Here is an 18,007-nt window from a genome sequence, read left to right on the forward strand (position 1 = left end):
ACACATTCAGAAGAAATATTGAATCAGACAGACCACACAGCCAGTAGATAAAGTCACCGTCTGCATCAATCCAAGTGTTTTTTCCAGAACTTAGAACAAGTGTCCTGCTCACACGAGCCCACTGGAGAAAAGTCAAGTAGATAGTATGCTAAACTATCGTTTGGACTCTTTTATTGCCAATCATGCCATGACACAGTCCATCTCCTGACAAGCTGCTCAACTTTCTCAGCCTCGGTGTGACCGCAGACAGAGGTAGATACAAACAGGGGAGGAAGGTCACTTGGAAGCAGAAACCAGTGTTTCATTTGGGTTTTCAAAAGCAAACTCAACCTTTAATGGCATTTCATACACATAAAAAAATTACTGAGCCAAAACGTCCCCAAGAGAGTTGACTCATATCCCAGACAAAGTCTCCTTTCCCAGGTGACTCTTTGGAATCTTGTTTTGCTTTGGGAATGGCACAGGGCACACATGACACAACCAACACAAAATAATACCAGAATTAGCAGCAGTGGCACAGCTCAACAGCATGGTCCAAACCTCCCAAATACAGCACCAGGCATACCTGTGTTAGCACCTTGCATTGTTCTGCAACTAACACTACAAGAACTTCTTAAGAAAGTTCCTCACCTCACCCCTTTCAAGGTTTTCCTACACCTGGGCCAGCTCCAGGCCCATTTTATGCATCTGGAGCCACTGAGCAAATCTGAATTTCCCAGCAGAAGTTGCAGCCTTACTTGTTTATGTATTTTTGGACTAGGAGACAAGATCCGAAAAGCTCTAATTGACATGAGACATGCCCAGTCTTCTCTGACAAACATCCTGCAGGAAAAAAAATCAGAGATGACAGAGAAGAGGTGGAATATGAGCAACTTGCTGCGTGTTCAGTCTCCTGCAGAAAGTGGGGAAAAGAGCATAACAGCTGTTAAGGTAATGTACACATAATGGTCCTAATAGCTCTGAAGTGTCAAATGGAGGAGACACAGCTGCACTGAAGTTTTGGTTGCAAATGTGCACAATTGTCCGTGTTTGGTTGGGGTTTTTTTGTGTTTTGGGGTTTTGTTGAGGGGTTCTTTTTCAGAATCACAGAATGCCAGGTTGGAAGGGACCTCAAGGATCATCAGGTCCAACCCTTCTAGGTACTACTATAGTTTATATGAGGTTCCTCAGCACCCTGTCAAGCTGAGACTTAAAACTGTCCAATGTGGGGGAATCCACCACTTCCCTTGGAAGACTATTCCAGTGTCTGACTGTCCTCATGGGGAAAAATTTACCCCTTGTGTCCCATTGGAATCTCCCCAGGAGCAACTTGTGTCCATGACCCCTTGTCTTTTCCATGTAAATAGGGAGTGTCCATCTTCTTGGGAGCCACCCTTTAGGAACTGGAACATGGTAATAAGGTCTCCCCTGAGCCTTCTTTTCTCACGGCTGAACAAACCCAGTTTTCTCAGCCTCTTGTCATATGGCAGGTCCTCCAGTCCTCTGATCATCCCTGTGGTCCTTCTCTGGACCCTCTCCAGCCTGTCCCATCCTTTTTGTAGAGCAGAGACCAGAACTGAAGGCAGTGCTCCAGCTTTGGTCTGACCAGTGCCGAGCAGAGGGGGATGATGACTTCTTGATCTCTGCTGCTGATGCCCCTGGTGATGCAGCCCAGTATCCCTGTGGCTTTCTTTGTCCTGCAGTTCACTGGTCACTCGTGGTGAGCCTGTTATCCACCAAGACCCCCAGGTCCCTTCCCACAGGGCTGCTTCTCCAGCCAGATGGATCCCAGTCTGAACTGCACTCCTGGGTTACGTGTTCCCAGGTGCCTTGCACTTTTCCTTATTGAATTTCATAAGGTTCCTGCTCACCCACTCCTTCAGCTTGTCTAGGTCATTCTGGAGGGTGGCCCTCCCTTCTGGAGTGTCAGCCTTTCCACTCATCTTGGTGTCAATTAGCAAATTTCCCAACATCCAGGTCACTTCTGAAGACGTTTTACCTGTCCTCTCATTACCCAGACACCTACCCCATGACAAAGCACCTTACTATGGACACATCTGTCTGATTAATGCTGGGACACCACCCTACTAATGTACTCAGCTTAAGATATATTGATTTTTTTTTTCCAAACCATTAAATAAAAAGCTTTGTGAAGCTATGGCATTAAGAATGAGTTTATTGCAACACTGGAGAACAAAGACATGCACTGTCATGAATTTCTTCTCTGTACAATATTAGAGAGATTTGAGCTAAGACACTGTTACTACAGCATATCCTGCAGCTGTTTAAATCTCTTATAACTACTTAAACAGTATTAAGTCTCGCTGCAGTATGTATGTCCTATTACTTAATGTGTTGTTTGCTCTGTTCAAACATTTGATTCAATCCAGAGTCAAATCCAAAGCCCATCCTCCAAACCTTTTGTCATGGGGAACCTACACATATGGCTAGAACAAGCCATCCATCACATACCCATCCATCCATCACATACTCTTGTTTCTCATTTAAACTCCTTGTATAAAAATCCTGCCCTGCTCCAGCAATGCTCTCCAACAGCAAGGTTACAACCCAGGAGAGCTGCTCTGACTCACAGGCTTGAGCTGCCCCTCAAAATGGGTGGTCTCTGCCCATAGCCCACTAAGCACTACACATGAGGTGTCTGGGCTGGTGAAAGCCCACACAGACAGCAGCAGCAGTGCCATGTCTTCACAGAAACCAAGAGATGAATGCTGTAGAAGGAGCTGGGAGGACTGGAATGAGCCTTGTGGTCAAAAGCTGGGGCATTAGTAATTCTCTGAGATCACAGAACAACTTTCCAAATGCATCCAAAATAGTCCATTGTAAAATTGGAGTAAGTCAGTTACTGGTAACAATCTCATTTCCAAACAGTGATCTCATCACCTATAAAACTGAGCCACTTCTGAGCTCCAGGAGCAGAAGAGAGGTCCCTGCTCCCCCTGTGTGTTCCCAGCCTTGCTTCTTCCTCAAAGCTCTGAGCTTGTCCTCCTGCAGCACCAGGATGGGTGGGCTGGGCTCTGCACCACAGCTCTAGCCAGCGTGGGAGTCCAGATGGAAAACGCTGACCAAACTTAATGACAGTGTTATGAAGGGCACTGAGAAGCTCTTGCAGTCTCCCCCTTCCTGCACTGAACTGCCTGCTAAGAGTGGTTAAACTCCAGCTGCTTTTCAAATCTAAACGCTTGGCAGAGCTCCATGTCCTTCACTGCCACAAAGAAAACATTTAACCCTTCCAAGGCCTGCAAATAAACTTTCAGGGAGCTGTCATCTTTCACCTCCAGAAGGGCTGGTGGAGCCACCCGAAGTGTCGGCAGTGCCCAGTGAGCTCAGGGCTGCACCCAGCCAGGGCTGCTTGCTGGCCACCTCAGCTACCAAGTTCTGAAAGGCTTTCTGTGTGCTCCGTTTGTGTTTTCAGATGCTAATGAAACACGTTTGAAGTTGTTTCGACAAACCTCCCTCAAGCTGGAAGGAGGAGGAAGAAAAGAGTTCAGGAACTGAGGCAACAGCCCCTGTCGTTCCCCCAGGTTTGGGAGCGCACAGGGATGTCATTCCCTGGGGACAGCTGTGCTTGGATCTACCTCAGGAATATCTGAATTCAAGCTCCAAGTGCAATAATTCTCCCTTGCAAAGTAGCAAGACACTGGAAAGATGAAGTACACTTTCAGGAAAACAAAATGAGCAATAAACCAGGTAGTCTTACTGCAGAAGCATAAAGAGCCTTGGCTACAGACCACACTTAGGGGAATAAAGTGGTACCAAAGATGGGTTTCAATGAGTAGTTCTAATTCACATTTAATTATAAAAAAGTATGTTGTGACACCGAGCAACTTTTTATATTTCAGATTAAGGATGCTTGTTAAAAGCTAATAAACAAAATCAGTCGTCACCTATATCTGGACTCCTGAACAGAAAGCAGCAGTAAAAGCTGCAAGTGAGATTTCTCTGCCTGAAGAAGCTGTGGTGGCTCTAAGCAGTTGCAGAACAAGAGATCTCAAAGCAAACTGTGAAACAGCAATTTTCTGGAATTTATTTCAGATCCTCAAAAGCTCTCAGGCCTTCATTTCCCAACTGAAGCAGATAATCTGGACTCTTCTAATGCACGAGGTGTCTTTGGAGAGTCAAACACGTGCATTCAGTAGCAAATTCAAAACAGCAATTTCCCTAAGTAGAAATTGGCCTACATCTCTCCTCTCCAGAGCAACCATGCTGCTGGAATATGGCTCCCAGTAGATGCCAATTCACTGCCTGCTGGACCTACACACTGCCATTCTCCCAGTGTGACCCAACTGTGGCATGAGCAGCTGCTGGAGGGGCCAGGGCTGAGCCCAAGCCCCTGCCCAGCCAGGAGGGCCTTGCAGAGCAGCTGTTGCCAATGCTCACAGGTACAGATCATCCCGCTGTTCATCAGGGATAATTACTAACCCAAAAGCTCACACTTCTATGATATTAGAAAACAGCTGCTCCATGCTGTGCTCTGTGCCTGCAGCCCAACTCTGGAGACTGACTCTGCTGTTACGTTCCTTTGTCAACCCACGTTTGCTTCCCTCATCAGAAATGTCCACAAATCACGTATTCTCAATAATCTTCAGCACACATTTCTCTTGTTAATTAAAGTCTGCCCTCTTCTGTTACAGGGTCTATTGGAGACTTCTTTTCTTACTCACATTTCTTACTCTAATTGTAAAGTTTCAATTAACCATTTCCAGTGGTGACAGTCTTCCTCAGGCAGGTTTAACACCAGCACACTGTGGCAGGAGGCCAGGAGCAAGCTTGTGGAACTTCAGCACTAGATACCACAAATCTACTAGACTTCAAAATAATATTAGTTGAAAATGTCAAAGTTAGTACAGCTATCAAAGATTAGAGATCTCCTATGGACTTAATTTTGCCATAACTAATTTATATGTAAAGCATGAGATGAAAGCTTATACCCCAGCATTAGTGGCCTATTTCACACGGTGCCACACCTCCTGGATGTGGGAAGTGCTTAGTTTACACTACCCAGTCCCTTCCAAGATACAATCATCTCAAAACCACTGGCTTAAAGCTCCATCATGACTTCAAACAGTTTTAATGAACTAAATCTCAAAGGAGTTATCTGTCTAGATTAATGATACCACTATGACACCACTTGGTAAGTAGCAGAGATACGCAAAAGATTTTGCTTATGTTTAGATTACAGAAGTGGTCCTTCTTTATGGAAAATGCCATGGAATAAAGGAAAATGCTGTAATATTAAACAATATCATACAGGAGCCTTACAGAGGCTGGATAAAAACCAGAGATTTTCCCTTTGCAGGCACAGTACCCCTTCTGGAGTACAGCAGAGGTGAAGCAGACACCTGGCAGCTCCAAAGGATCAGAGGTTTTTTACAAGCATGAGCATCCCAAGATTGGCACAGTCCTACCAGACTTCACTCACAAAAACACTTCAGTCTTGCTCTGCCTGGCTGCAGGGCCAGCTCCTGGCACCAGCACAGCCCATGGATCCCACAGCATGTCCTTTTCCCAGCTGCAGTGAACTGAGCTACCAGCAATGCTTTCCAGCAACACTTCACACACAACACCCTGACCTGCACACGGGCTGCATGGATTGCAGGTCTCCAGTGCAAATGTTTTTAATGCCCTGAATAACTTGCATTAAACTGCAGGCAGAATCTCTGGTGAGAGAAAAGGGTCAAGTGAAGACAGATGGAAAGCAAGAACAGAGTACAGGGAGATTAGTATGGGAATAACCCCAGCTGCTGCTGCCCCAAAGCCTGCATTTTGTTTTCCACCAAACTGTAGGTTACAACAGGAGCAGGACCTAAGCAGCCCAAATTTTCTTTCTGCAGCCTTGTTTACCAATTAGCAGGTCAGACTTTAACAATTTCCTGATGACTTCATAACATTACTTCATATGTATTACAACTAAATAATGAAATCTCCCTCCTTTTTCAGTTATCCTCAATGTTACATCTAGCTTGTATTCTACAGAAATAAACCAATGTGGGGCACAAAGATTGGATCTTTGTCAAACAATGACTAAATGTTGCTTACAGAGCTTTCCTTTGTCTCTCAACTGTTCTCTTACAGCTACAAGAAGCTTTGAAAAGCCAAAACCACCAGTGGGTCACTTGTTTTGAATATATTTATGCCACAGCAGCCTCTTCCTTGCAGGACATACTTGGGACAGAGTGGACAAGTTCTGTGCACAGAATATAGCACACTGAAGTTGTAGACCAGTATTCAGCAAGATACTGTTTCATTCACAACCACTCAAAGCACCTCCTCTGTGCCTGTTATAAGGCCACTGACCAATTTTTCCATAAAGAAAAAAAATGTAAAATCAATCTTTGGCCATATAGGAGTAACATACTGCCCTCTTTCTATTAGAAAAGGATTCTTTACCTAAAAAATGTTTTGATAAAAGACACTGAATTTATACTGTATAAAAATCTACAGGTACGCAAAGCAGGCAGCAGCAAAACAGAAGAGTCCCTTTGTCATTAGAAATGCTATGTTCACTGCCCCCATGCTCGTTTTTCCTCCTACAAGCGTCTATGTTCCTCTGAACTCCAACAGCAGAGGCACTGTGAGGATCAAGCAGCTCTGTTAGCATAACCACTAGCACCTATGCCACCATCAATAAGAGACTGAAAGGGCAAATGTCCATTCTAGATTCTGCATTTTAGGGCAAAATACTATGATAGAGGAAGTGGTGGCATCCCATTCTTGGAAGTTGTCAGTACCTGTGCTGACACAACCATCTATAACCAGCTATAGCTCATTAGCCACAAGCTGTCCCAACAAATACCATTCCTAGAGCTGCTGACTGTTTTCACACTGGCCACACACCATGAGCTTCCTCAGCTGTTTTCAAACACCAGCCCCAAACCAGTTATTATTAGGTTGAAATTAGCCATCTTTTCAATCTCTGCAGCAATGGAGGGTCAGGATGACCCAGATAAGAATAAGGATGCCTCTCCGGCTTCCAGACCTAAGCTACCCTGTGCAAAAGGATCTTGGCTTTCATAGCACACAAGTACTCAACACCTGGTTTTTCTGTTCAGCATTTCCCCTTCAGTCCTGGCTGCAGGAGGAACAGCTCAGGGCAGTGCCAGTCTGACACACAGAGGACAGGCAACTTCTACTACCCTGGGTGCCTCTCATCTACCCAACATTTAGAGCAGCAGCCACCTCCTTTTGGGCAACCCAATGCTAAAAAGTAACAGGGGTTAATGAGTTAGCTACACTCATTAATGAAATAAAGGGAGAGAATGTTAATCAATGTACTTTAAAAAAAAAATAAATCAGAACCTCCTTCTTCATCTGCAGATGATCCAGAGGGCATTTCTGGGGATGGTGCCTCCACCACTTCCCTGGGCAGTCCATCCCAATGTCTGATCACCTTCTTTGTGAGGAGGTGCTTCCTGATATCCAACCTAAACCTCCCCTGGAGCAGCTTCAGGCCAGGCCCTCTTGTCCTGTCACTGGCTGCCCGGAAAAAGAGCCCAGACCCCCCTGACCACAACCTCCCTTCAGGTGGTTGGAGAGAGTGAGAAGGTCCCTCCTGAGGCTCCTCTTCTCTAGGCTAAACAACCCCAGCTCCCTCAGCCTCTCCCTGTCAGACTTTCCCTCCAGTCCCTTCCCCAGCCTCGTTGTCTCCCCTGGACCTGCCCCAGCACCTCCAGGTCCTTCTTGCAGTGAGGGGCCCAGAGCTGCTCCAGGACTGGAGCTGAGACCTCCCCAGTGCTGAGCACGGGGAGAATCACATCCCTGCTCCTGCTGGCCACACCATTCCTGACACAAGCCAAGATGCCACTGGCCTTCCAGGCCACCTGGGCACACTGCTGGCTTGTGTCCAACCAGTTGTCAACCAGTGCTCCCAGTTCCCTCTCTGCTGGGCTGCTCTCCAGCTCTTCCCCAGCCTGTAGAGCTGCCTGGAGTGATTATGGTAAAAGTGCAGGACCCTGCACTTGCTCCTGTTGAATTTCATGGTACAGGCACATCCCCTAGCTGGCCCTTTCTGCTTCTGCCCAAGCCACATGCTGCATGTGACTTGGAAATCAATCTCAGTTTCTGAGTCAGTTTATCAGTGCAGAACTACTAGGGGAAACAAAAGAATTTTTTTCCCAAGCATTCTGCTTTGAACCACAAGCTCTTTCATCTGACCCAAAGAAATCTTGCTTGGATAGATTGCCAAGGGCCACCTCCTTTAATGGAAGCAGTGCCAAGCACAGCAAAACAAAGCGATTTCCCTGCTCCTGCATCTCAAAAATCACACCACAAGGAGGGCGGAAGTTTTCACTCAGCGTGAAAAAGAAAAACCCTAACAAAGCAAAACAAAAAAAAGGAACAAACCTCTTCAATTAACACTTTGCAAAATAACACTTCGAGCCATTGTTTCGCTGATGAGAGGTTTCCAGCTACTCTTTCCATTGTGCATATTGATTTCACATCTGTTACAGGATGCTGCCTACAAGATACTTTCTCCCTCCACTGCTCGCTGGTCAAAAACCTGGGCAGAACAAAGGTCGTAATGAAGGTCAGGCAGGAACAACCGCGGTTCAGGAAACCCCTCATCCTGCTCTGGCTGCAGCACCACAAGCACGCAGGAATTTAACTGTAACAGAACAATTAACAGACACACGCACCCACCCCCCGGGAAGATGCTGCCGGCTTCATTCCCAAGCAACAGCGTGTCATGGAACCTTAACAGCTCATTGGAACTTCATAAAAAGATAAATATGATTCTCTATGTCAGAAGAACAGAAATTTATTTTAATATTTCTTGACAATCTGAAAATATACAGAGTTCAAACAGTGATTACAGTGCCCCCATTTTCAGTATTCATTCATGTTTGGATCCTGAGTACCAGGCAGCAGCCATCAGAGCAAGAGGAACACTGTTGTTAACACATCTTTCCTCTGAATACACCAGTGCACAACAACAACAGAGAAATCAAGAGCAGATGCCTTCTTGAATATGTGCAAAGCACATCAACTGAATTTCCACAACCACTCACCTTCTTTGGAACAGATTTTTATTATGTTTCAAACAGATACAAACACGATGCAGCACTTTGTGTCTGTAAAAATACTCGGCTCTTACCGTTCTTTGAAAAACAAAGAAGAGGAAAAAAAAAAGCTGTCAGTATGAAAATCCAATTCAGTGGAAAGAAAAAGGTGGGAAGAAAGCAGCTGCCATCTGCAGCGTGCTGAGCCAGCACACACAGCATGCTGCTATCATACTGCTGTCACTGTCTTTCAACCTCCTGCACTGTATAAAATACAGGGTTTTAAAAAAAAGTACTATTTACACTGTGACCCTTCTAGTTATTTCAACACACTGGAGGACAAAAAAAATCCAGTCCTGCACACTAAATTTGATGGACTTAGTACCTTCAAGATACAGGCTTCATCACTGCTTTGCTTTCAGAAAAGGAGCTTTACCAATCTGCAAACAGCCACTTTAACATTTGAAGCACGTTTAGCAGTGGATTTCCAGCCACACTGCTCACTTCAGGGGTGACTCTTCAGTGTATTTTAGCATTATTTAAATGTGCTTCTCTATGAACTGTTAAAAAAAAACCAAACAGCAATGAATCAAGGAACATCTATAGGTTCCTATTTTAGTGTTACACTTTAGAATGGACCTAAAAATCCACAGGTTATCAGCTCTGCACAAGCCTTTGTGCTTTGAGGCTTTTCCATTTGAAATTAAGGGTTGCCAGGGGATCCTTGAATAAGGAGAAATGGGGAAAAAACAGTTATCCTCAGTGTTAGGTTGAAAGGCATGTCACACTGCTGCCTAACTGCCAGATTCAATGCTGATGAAGACATGGATCTCTATGAGCTTTCAAGGCAAAAAAGAAAATGTGCAAACACACCCATCTCCTGCAGCCTTTCCTATACACCTATGGGAATGGCAGCAAAATGTGTGGGATTAACTCTGTAGCCACACCTGTGGACCAGATAAGCACAACACCCAGCAGAGCCACCCTCACTTTGCATCTCACCAGGCAGAGCACAGGAAACTGTGCTTTTTCTTTTTTTTTTTCTTTCTTTTCCCCAGGACTCACTAGCCTGCAACCTGTTTTTATAAAAGTTGATGCAAAGCATTCAACTCTCTTACACAAATATGTATATATGGGACAAGGGGCAACAGTTTTAAACTGAAAGAGACTTAGGTCAGACATCAGGAAGAAATTCTTCACCACGAAGGCAGGAAGGCACTGAACAGGTTGCCAGGGCAGTTGTGGCTGCCCCCTCCCTGGAGGTGTTCAAGGGCGGGTGGGATGAGGCTCATGCAGCCTGGGCTGGTGGGAGGTGCCCCTGCTCATAGCTGGGAGGTTGGATCCTGATGATCTTTAAGGTTTCTTCCAACTTTAGCCATCCACTCAACTGTGTAACTGGTCCACCTGCCTCCGCATCCACCTCTCCCACTCTGTCTAGAGGTAAAGTCATTTTTTTCTTTTCTTTTTTGCTTTTCTTTTCCAAGATTCTTATAGTGAAAGACAATAAATCTTTCTGCACTCTTCCTTCTCCAAGCTGTTCCCCTCTACATGCAGCATTACAGATTAGACACTATTCAAAATGGGGAAGCTGGTTTACTCTACACCATGCAAGTACGTGCAGACAACAAGTGTTCTAGGAGCACGTTTTTGCTATATAATTAGCATGAGTTTGAGTTTTGTTGACCTTTGCAGTATATCCAGAAATATCAAGGCAATAACTTTGAGAGCTTCATATGATTTTGTTGCATTAAAATATATTTAAAAGAGGAAGAAAGAGCCCTCTCGATTTGATACAAAGACATGTCAGACTACATGGACTACAGGACTTCAAAACCATAACACATTGTAATAAACTACTCAAACACTCTTTGCCACTCAGCCATAGTGCAGAGTGCACTACTCTCTACTTAAGAGTGCAGTAAAACGTTATTTCCTTTCATTCTCTGCTGTAGTGCCACTCATGCCTGCTTTAAGCATGGCTCCTGCTACAGCTTGTAGGGAATGCAGCTGCTGAAGGCTTGGCTGCCCTGGCTGCTCGGAGATCTGCTGTGCAGCCCCAGCATGGGGTACCAGGGCATTCAACAGGGAGGAACAGAGAGCAACACAACATTCAGCAGCTTTTCCCAGTGGGAAAGAAAAGTGCAATCATAACTTTAGGAATACTTTTCCTTTATGATAATGTTAAGGAAAACTGAAGAATCAAATGACTGTGTTCAGATAAGAGTTTTCAGCCATCATCACTGCTGATAGGGTCATGTCTAACAAACAACCTAACAGCCTGTCATTATGAAAACACTGGCTCTGAAAAATAAACACTTGCTAACAATTAAAACAGTCAAATGTTGCACACTGACAGTGTCCTGGGCTTCCCAGCAATCTCTCTCCATCTCTGATCACATATTTTAATCGCAAGGCCCAGAAAGTTGAGACAAGCATCTGTAATATTGCTGGGGTGCAAGGACAGGGAGAGATGAATGAAAGCACTGTGGCTGATTTAAAGCAGTGCACCTTATATTTCCAGTGCCTGACCACCAGCTTCCACTTGAAGCTCCTCTAACCAGAGTGCTGGCAATTTGTGTGTGTCCTGTGAAGCATTCAGCTACACACAATAGACCAAGGCCTAGGTCTTCACTGCAGAATAAAGATGCCAGGGCTGTCTGCTTAGGTTTTTATGTTTACTCAGTGTCTAGGTGAAGTATATAATCTATAAATTTAGTTAAGAAGATTATCTACAGAATTGAAGAGAGCACGAGGGTTTTTGGACTCACTTGACATGTTAACTCTGAGCCAGCATCACCAGAACACCTTTGACTTCCCTGGGAAAGAACCACTCATTTATTTTCAGTTTCTCTACACGTGGCACAGCTCCCTCATGACTTCACAGCCTAATCACCCTAAAAAATCTGTTTTGGTGCCACTAAAACACAGGAGAGATGAAAGAAGATTAAAAAGGAATGGCAGTTAGCAATTACTCAGGAGCAAATACTCCTTCCAGTGACTCTTCCAGGACACAGGAGCTGCTGATCCAGCTAATGACAGCAGTAAAACTCATCATCTGTACCCACCCCGTCAGCCTGTCTCAACAGGCCAAAGTTAGATAATTCAACAGAAAGTGTCAAAACCACTTGTGTCTGCTACAGCAACTCCAGGTGTACCAAATATCACTCTTCTCCATTCAAAACAACTCACCCCTTCTGTCTAAGTGTCCTGAGAAGACATGAAATGAACGAGGACATCTTAAACACAATCTTGGAATGTGCTTCCAAACACCATGAGCCAGCATCTGGCTCCAACCCACTGCTATTGCTACTGCCAGATCCACTCAACCACCTTTCCTGTGCCACTATTAAGGACCAAACAGATTTTTTAAAAATCTCTAGCAATAGTAAAACTCTGAATCCTATCAGATAGCTACAAACCAGCAGACAGAAACCTCTGCAGCCAGCCCCGACAAGAAAACTTCCTTTAAAAATAAAGCAGAGACTCAGTCTCAGTTGATTTCCTGACTTCTTTCTTTCTTTTAAACATCCTTGTAGCTTTGATAGAAGGAGGCCTCTGCCTGGCCAGAGGACACACCATCAAGCATTTTCTACATCCGTTCCCTTATCTGGATCAAATCCAGAACAGTTGATGTGGAAGTTAAGTCTCCTGTTCCCGCAGATATCTTCCAAGCTAGTTCTGCCAATAGGCAATAGTTCAGACTTTCAAAAAATACACACTGGAAAGCCTAGATCTGCCTACAAACATTCTCTACAACAGGATGGAGAAGAGCCAGGGTAGTTTCTCTCTCATCAGCAGTCAAAAACAATGAAGGAAGGAATTACCACAGTAGATCACATTCCACTTTCATCCACAGTACTTCCAACCAGAGCAGCACTCTTCACAGCAGTCTCCTTGGAATAACATCAACATAAAACTTTCACCATGAGGCAAGCTAGAGCTAAGCATGGCAACAAGGACTGAGGAAAACTACACTGCTCATCTTGCTCCCAACCTTCAAGGGCCACAACATGTTACTTGACTGTTCTCACAACACTTTCAAAGCAAATTTGCTATTAGATCTATACATCATCACAGGAGGCCTGTACATAACCTCCTGTTTCCACTTACCTGGAAAACAATGGTGGAACGTTGACTTGGCTTTTTTGTGGGCCAGAAGAAGGCAGGTATCTCTGCTCACACACCCTGCCTCACTGCTCCCTACCAGTAATTCTAAGGCAATTCAAACCAAAATGCAACACACAAAGAGGCATCTTCAGAGGAAAACAATCCCAAACTACACATGGTCAATTGGCCCAAATGTTTTCATTTTAATACTAAAGCTTTAATGCAATTTATTTTTCTCTCCCCTTACCTTTTCATCCCACCACAGGCTAAAAAAAGGCAAGGAAAGAACACACGCACTGAGATGAGACAAAACAATAGGCACAGAAATCCCTAACTGCAAGGTTACAGTTACTTGCCACATTAGGTTTTGATTTTTATTTTCCTTTACATGAGTTCCATTTCCATTCAAAGTTTAAAACCAGTCAAGTAACTAAATGCATCTTCCCCTGTTCAGCAGAACAGAGCTTAAAAAAAAAACAACACTTAGACAATAACTATGTTTGTAAGAAACATGACATCACCCACTTCCCTTCATCCTGCCCTCTTTAGTTCCCACTGGGTCCATCTCACTGAAGTGTGTTTGTGGGGGAGGTGGAAGGACAAAGCACAAGAAAAAATCCACCATAAAAGCTGGCAAAGTGACAGCTCTTCTGAGGGTTGTTTAAAACCACATGCAGCTCCAAGCAAAGGTAGCTGATCCGTGGCAGGACCTAGCAGGAAAAATCACCTTCAGCTGAAGTGACGCAGGGAGCTGGATTGAAACCTGCTGATCAGACACTCTGGAGCGGTGCTTGGAATCCGTTACAGACATGATACTGCCTCTGGGGTGGGGAGTTTGCTTTTAAGCTGTTCTTAAAGGTTAGGAAATAAAGAGAAGAGCTTGTGTGTGCTCGCAGGGACTGGCTCCTTGCCCAAGCAGAGCACAGGGACTGATAGAGCTTGGTGTGGCTCTGTAGTCAGGGAGTGTTCTGATTGCTTGACTGCAGGGATGACAAAGTGGAGTGTCTGTGGGTACGGGTGGAGGGGAAGGTGAACCTTCTGCACCTGGACATGCACAAGTTTATAGGACCTGATGGGATCCACCCCAGAGTGCTGAGGGAGCTGGTGAGGGAGCTCACCAAGCCTCTCTCCATCATTTATCAGCAATCATGGTCAATGGGGAAGTATACAAGAATGACTGGAAGGAAGATCTGGGGAACTACAGGCCTGTCAGCCTGATCTCAGTACCAGGAAAGGTCATGGAGAGGCTCATCTTGAGTGAGCTGACGTGGCAAGTGCAGGGCAAGCAGGAGATCATGCCAGCCAGCAGGGGTTTATGAAAGAGAGGTCTTGCTTGGCCAACCTGATCTCTTTCTATGACCATGGGACCTGCCTTTTGGATGAGGGGAAGGCTGTGGACATTGTCTGCCTAGACTTTTGTAGGACCTTTGACACCATCTCCCATAGCATCTCCTGGAGAAGCTGGTGAATCATGGCACAGACAAGTGTTCTCTTCACTGGGTACAAAACTGGCTGGGTGGCAGGGCCCACAGAGTTGTGGCAAATGGAGTCAAATCCAGCCGGTCACCAGGGGTGTCCCTCAGGGCTTGGTGTTGGGGCTGGTCTTGTTCAATGATCCATGATCTGGATGAGGGAATTGAGTGCACCCTCAGTCAGTTTGCAGATGACACCAAACCAGGTGGGAGGGTTGATCTGCTGGAGGGTAGGAAGACTCAGCAGAGGGACCTGGACAGGCTGGGATGATGGGCCAAGACCAGTATGAGGTTCAGGAAGGCCCAAGGCCAGGTCCTGCATGTTGGTCGACATTGTCTGCCTAGACTTTTGTAGGACCTTTGACACCATCTCCCATAGCATCTCCTGGAGAAGCTGGTGAATCATGGCACAGACAAGTGTTCTCTTCACTGGGTACAAAACTGGCTGGGTGGCAGGGCCCACAGAGTTGTGGCAAATGGAGTCAAATCCAGCCGGTCACCAGGGGTGTCCCTCAGGGCTTGGTGTTGGGGCTGGTCTTGTTCAATGATCCATGATCTGGATGAGGGAATTGAGTGCACCCTCAGTCAGTTTGCAGATGACACCAAACCAGGTGGGAGGGTTGATCTGCTGGAGGGTAGGAAGACTCAGCAGAGGGACCTGGACAGGCTGGATTGATGGGCCAAGACCAGTATGAGGTTCAGGAAGGCCAAGTGCCAGGTCCTGCATGTTGGTCACAACAACCCTGGGCAGCACTACTGGCCTGGGGAAGAGTGGCTGGAGCTGCCCAGCAGAAAAGGCCCTGGGGGTGCTGGTGGACAGCAGGATGAACATGAGCCAGTGTGTGCTCAGGTGGCCAACAGCATCCTGGCCTGCATCAGGAGTAGTGTGGCCAGCAGGAGCAGGGAGGTGATCCTGCCCCTGTGCTGGGCACTGGTGAGGCTGCACCTCCAGCACTGGGAGCAGTTCTGGGCTCCTCACTGCAGGAAGGACATTGGGGGGCTGGAGTGTGTCCAGAAAAGAGCCACCAAACTGGGGAAAGGTCTGGAGAACAAATCATGCATGAAACGTTATTATCCATGTATTTCTTACTATGAAACTTGTACTCAGTGCATCAAAGAACGGTACAAGAAAGCTCACAAGTAATCACTGCTGATTGTTTACCACATCTATCTGTGGTTTAGAGTCTCTGTAACTTTCACCCAATATAAATCTAAGCAATGGTTTGAGCTCTCAGAACCATCTTTTCTGCATCAGAGCTACAGATTTCATAAGTAATAAAACTTTTATAGTCAATTTGTTAGTGATTCATTCCCTTAAGTTTCTGAACTTAAAGAATAAAAGGTCAAATTTACTTTGAAGCAGTAAGTTAAGCAACCTCCAAAAAAGTAAAGGCCATCACTTTCATAAAAGAAAACACAAGACTATAAACTTTACTATTACTCCCCTTGTCCAATTCAGTGTTTTGTTATGTTCCCATCTCATTAGAAGTTAGGACAGAAAAAATCATAAAAGGGGAAATCATGGCCCAAATACTTTGCAGCAAGAAGGTCTATATTGGGAGTGAGGCAGAAAAGGTACATCATCCAAACCATCTCTGTGCTTGGACTAAACTGATTTATCTGCTTTTCAACCCAAGTTGAAAAGTTCTCTGATCAGGAGGACTGATATGCAGGACCCACAGCACTGGCATGGCCTGGACACAGACACCTGCCTGTCAAATGAGCTGGGGCACAATACAGTGGTTACTACAGAACTTGAACAAGTTAAGAGTGAATCTGTACTGGGTCAGAACCATTGTGGCCACAACAGGCTGGTTTAACAGATGGAAACAGAAAGCTGGATTTCTGTACTACTGAATTGTAGCTTTGGCTGCATGTAACACCTTGAAATCTCAGAGACACAACCCATCTTAGCAGCTGCCAGTATGAAGAAGGTATCAATCAGCTCAAGGATCTTCCTTATTTTGGTTACACAGCCTAAGAAAATACAGTCACAACACAAGCTATGGTGCACACTGGGCACCTTCACTCACCTCTTTTAGCTCCTGTGCAACAGAATTAAGGCGTTCATTTTCAGACTGGGTGTTGGCCAGGACATTTCTGAGCTGCTTCAGTTCTGTCTGCAACTCCATAACCTTCTTCATGTAGTACTCTTCCTTGGTAGCCGATTCCTGAATCAAGGTCTCCTCTCTGCTCTCTCCATCTGCTGCTACCTTCTTGTGGTTGGTATGGGCCTGCCCAAAAGCCTAGAACCAGCAGAAAACAAGTATTTTGTTATTAAACCCAGAATTCTGCATAAGTCATTTCCATTTTAAATAGCTGAAACTATCTACCCTCATATTTCTTTGATGCAAAGCACTGCAACCTTCTCCTCACCCTCCTCTTCAGGGATCAAACCTTTAAATGCCATTAAGTGGCCACATGGGGCTTTTGGAAGCAGCATGCAGCACCCAGTGTTTTGAGAAGTGCAGAACATTTAACATAAGCTCTTGTGGGAAGAACAACAAACTATCGATCTGAGTCTGCTGCTGAAGCAAGACGTTGGCTTTCAACAAGATGACTACACAATGATCAGAGACTTCTGTATGTGCATGGTCTCTTAAGTTGGGCCAGACTCACTTCTGGAAAAACTGAATCACTGTAAATCTTGATCCAGCTATAGCAAAGACAGAGCTCACATGCTCAGCTGCTCATTGCTGGAGATTACTACCCACTCAAACCTGCTAACCCACTGCAGCCATAAGCAAGGAGGTTAGCAGGACTGCTCTGTAACCAGGTTAAGCTAACGTGGGTCATCCTGGCTGAAGTAGGTCAGCAGACGCTCACCCCGCTGCCTGCTCTCCAAGACCTCATCTCCAGTAGCGTGCCAGCAAAGAGACTTAGAGGCAGGTCACAGAGATCTAACCTCTTCAGCACAGCACACTTCTGTTTAGTCCTGGCATTCCCAATTTCTATCTTCTTCCGTTTCTTTTTGGGGGTTTTCATTTTGCTTCCAACTCCACCAGGCGATGCTCCCAGCAGCAGTGCCCTCCAGCACAGGAGCAAGCAGCCCTTACAGACACCCCACCCCCTGGCCTACAGTGGTTAAGAAACCTGTCAGTGCCTGTCACTAATAGATGTTTTAAAGCCAAGAGTTCAACATTTTTAGTGGGTATGTGCTTGCAACACATGGCCTAGCAGACAGACAGACCAAAGTCAGTGAGATTCATAACACTGGCTTTGAACGGCTGCATGTGTGTGCACCACAACCCAACCCAAGGTGCATCGGGAGATCTCAGGTGCCACAGCACCTTTGGGGATGCCAGGGTCACAGGGCAGGTTTTCATGACTAACATTAATTAATTAATACCAGGCATTACACCAGGTCAAGGACACACCAGCATTTTGTGAAACTTCTTTACTAGTCATGCAGGAACAGCTAAGAGAGCTGGG

General features: G+C 45.5%; 1 protein-coding gene across 1 annotated transcript in view; it reads right to left on the minus strand.

The window, feature by feature from the left end:
• Positions 1 to 16,815, minus strand: part of BICD2 (bicaudal D homolog 2 (Drosophila)) — a 40,782-nt gene extending 23,967 nt beyond the window's left edge. The window contains exon 1 of the mRNA XM_010004702.1: positions 16,609 to 16,815. Within this exon, the coding sequence (XP_010003004.1) occupies positions 16,609 to 16,719 (111 nt within the window). The 5' untranslated portion in view covers positions 16,720 to 16,815. The remainder of the gene's footprint in view (positions 1 to 16,608) is intronic.
• Between the last annotated feature and the right edge of the window lie 1,192 nt (positions 16,816 to 18,007).

This window comes from Chaetura pelagica, unplaced genomic scaffold (assembly GCF_000747805.2).
Source record: "Chaetura pelagica isolate M959 unplaced genomic scaffold, ChaPel_1.0 scaffold769, whole genome shotgun sequence".
In the NCBI taxonomy this organism is placed as follows: domain Eukaryota; kingdom Metazoa; phylum Chordata; class Aves; order Apodiformes; family Apodidae; genus Chaetura; species Chaetura pelagica.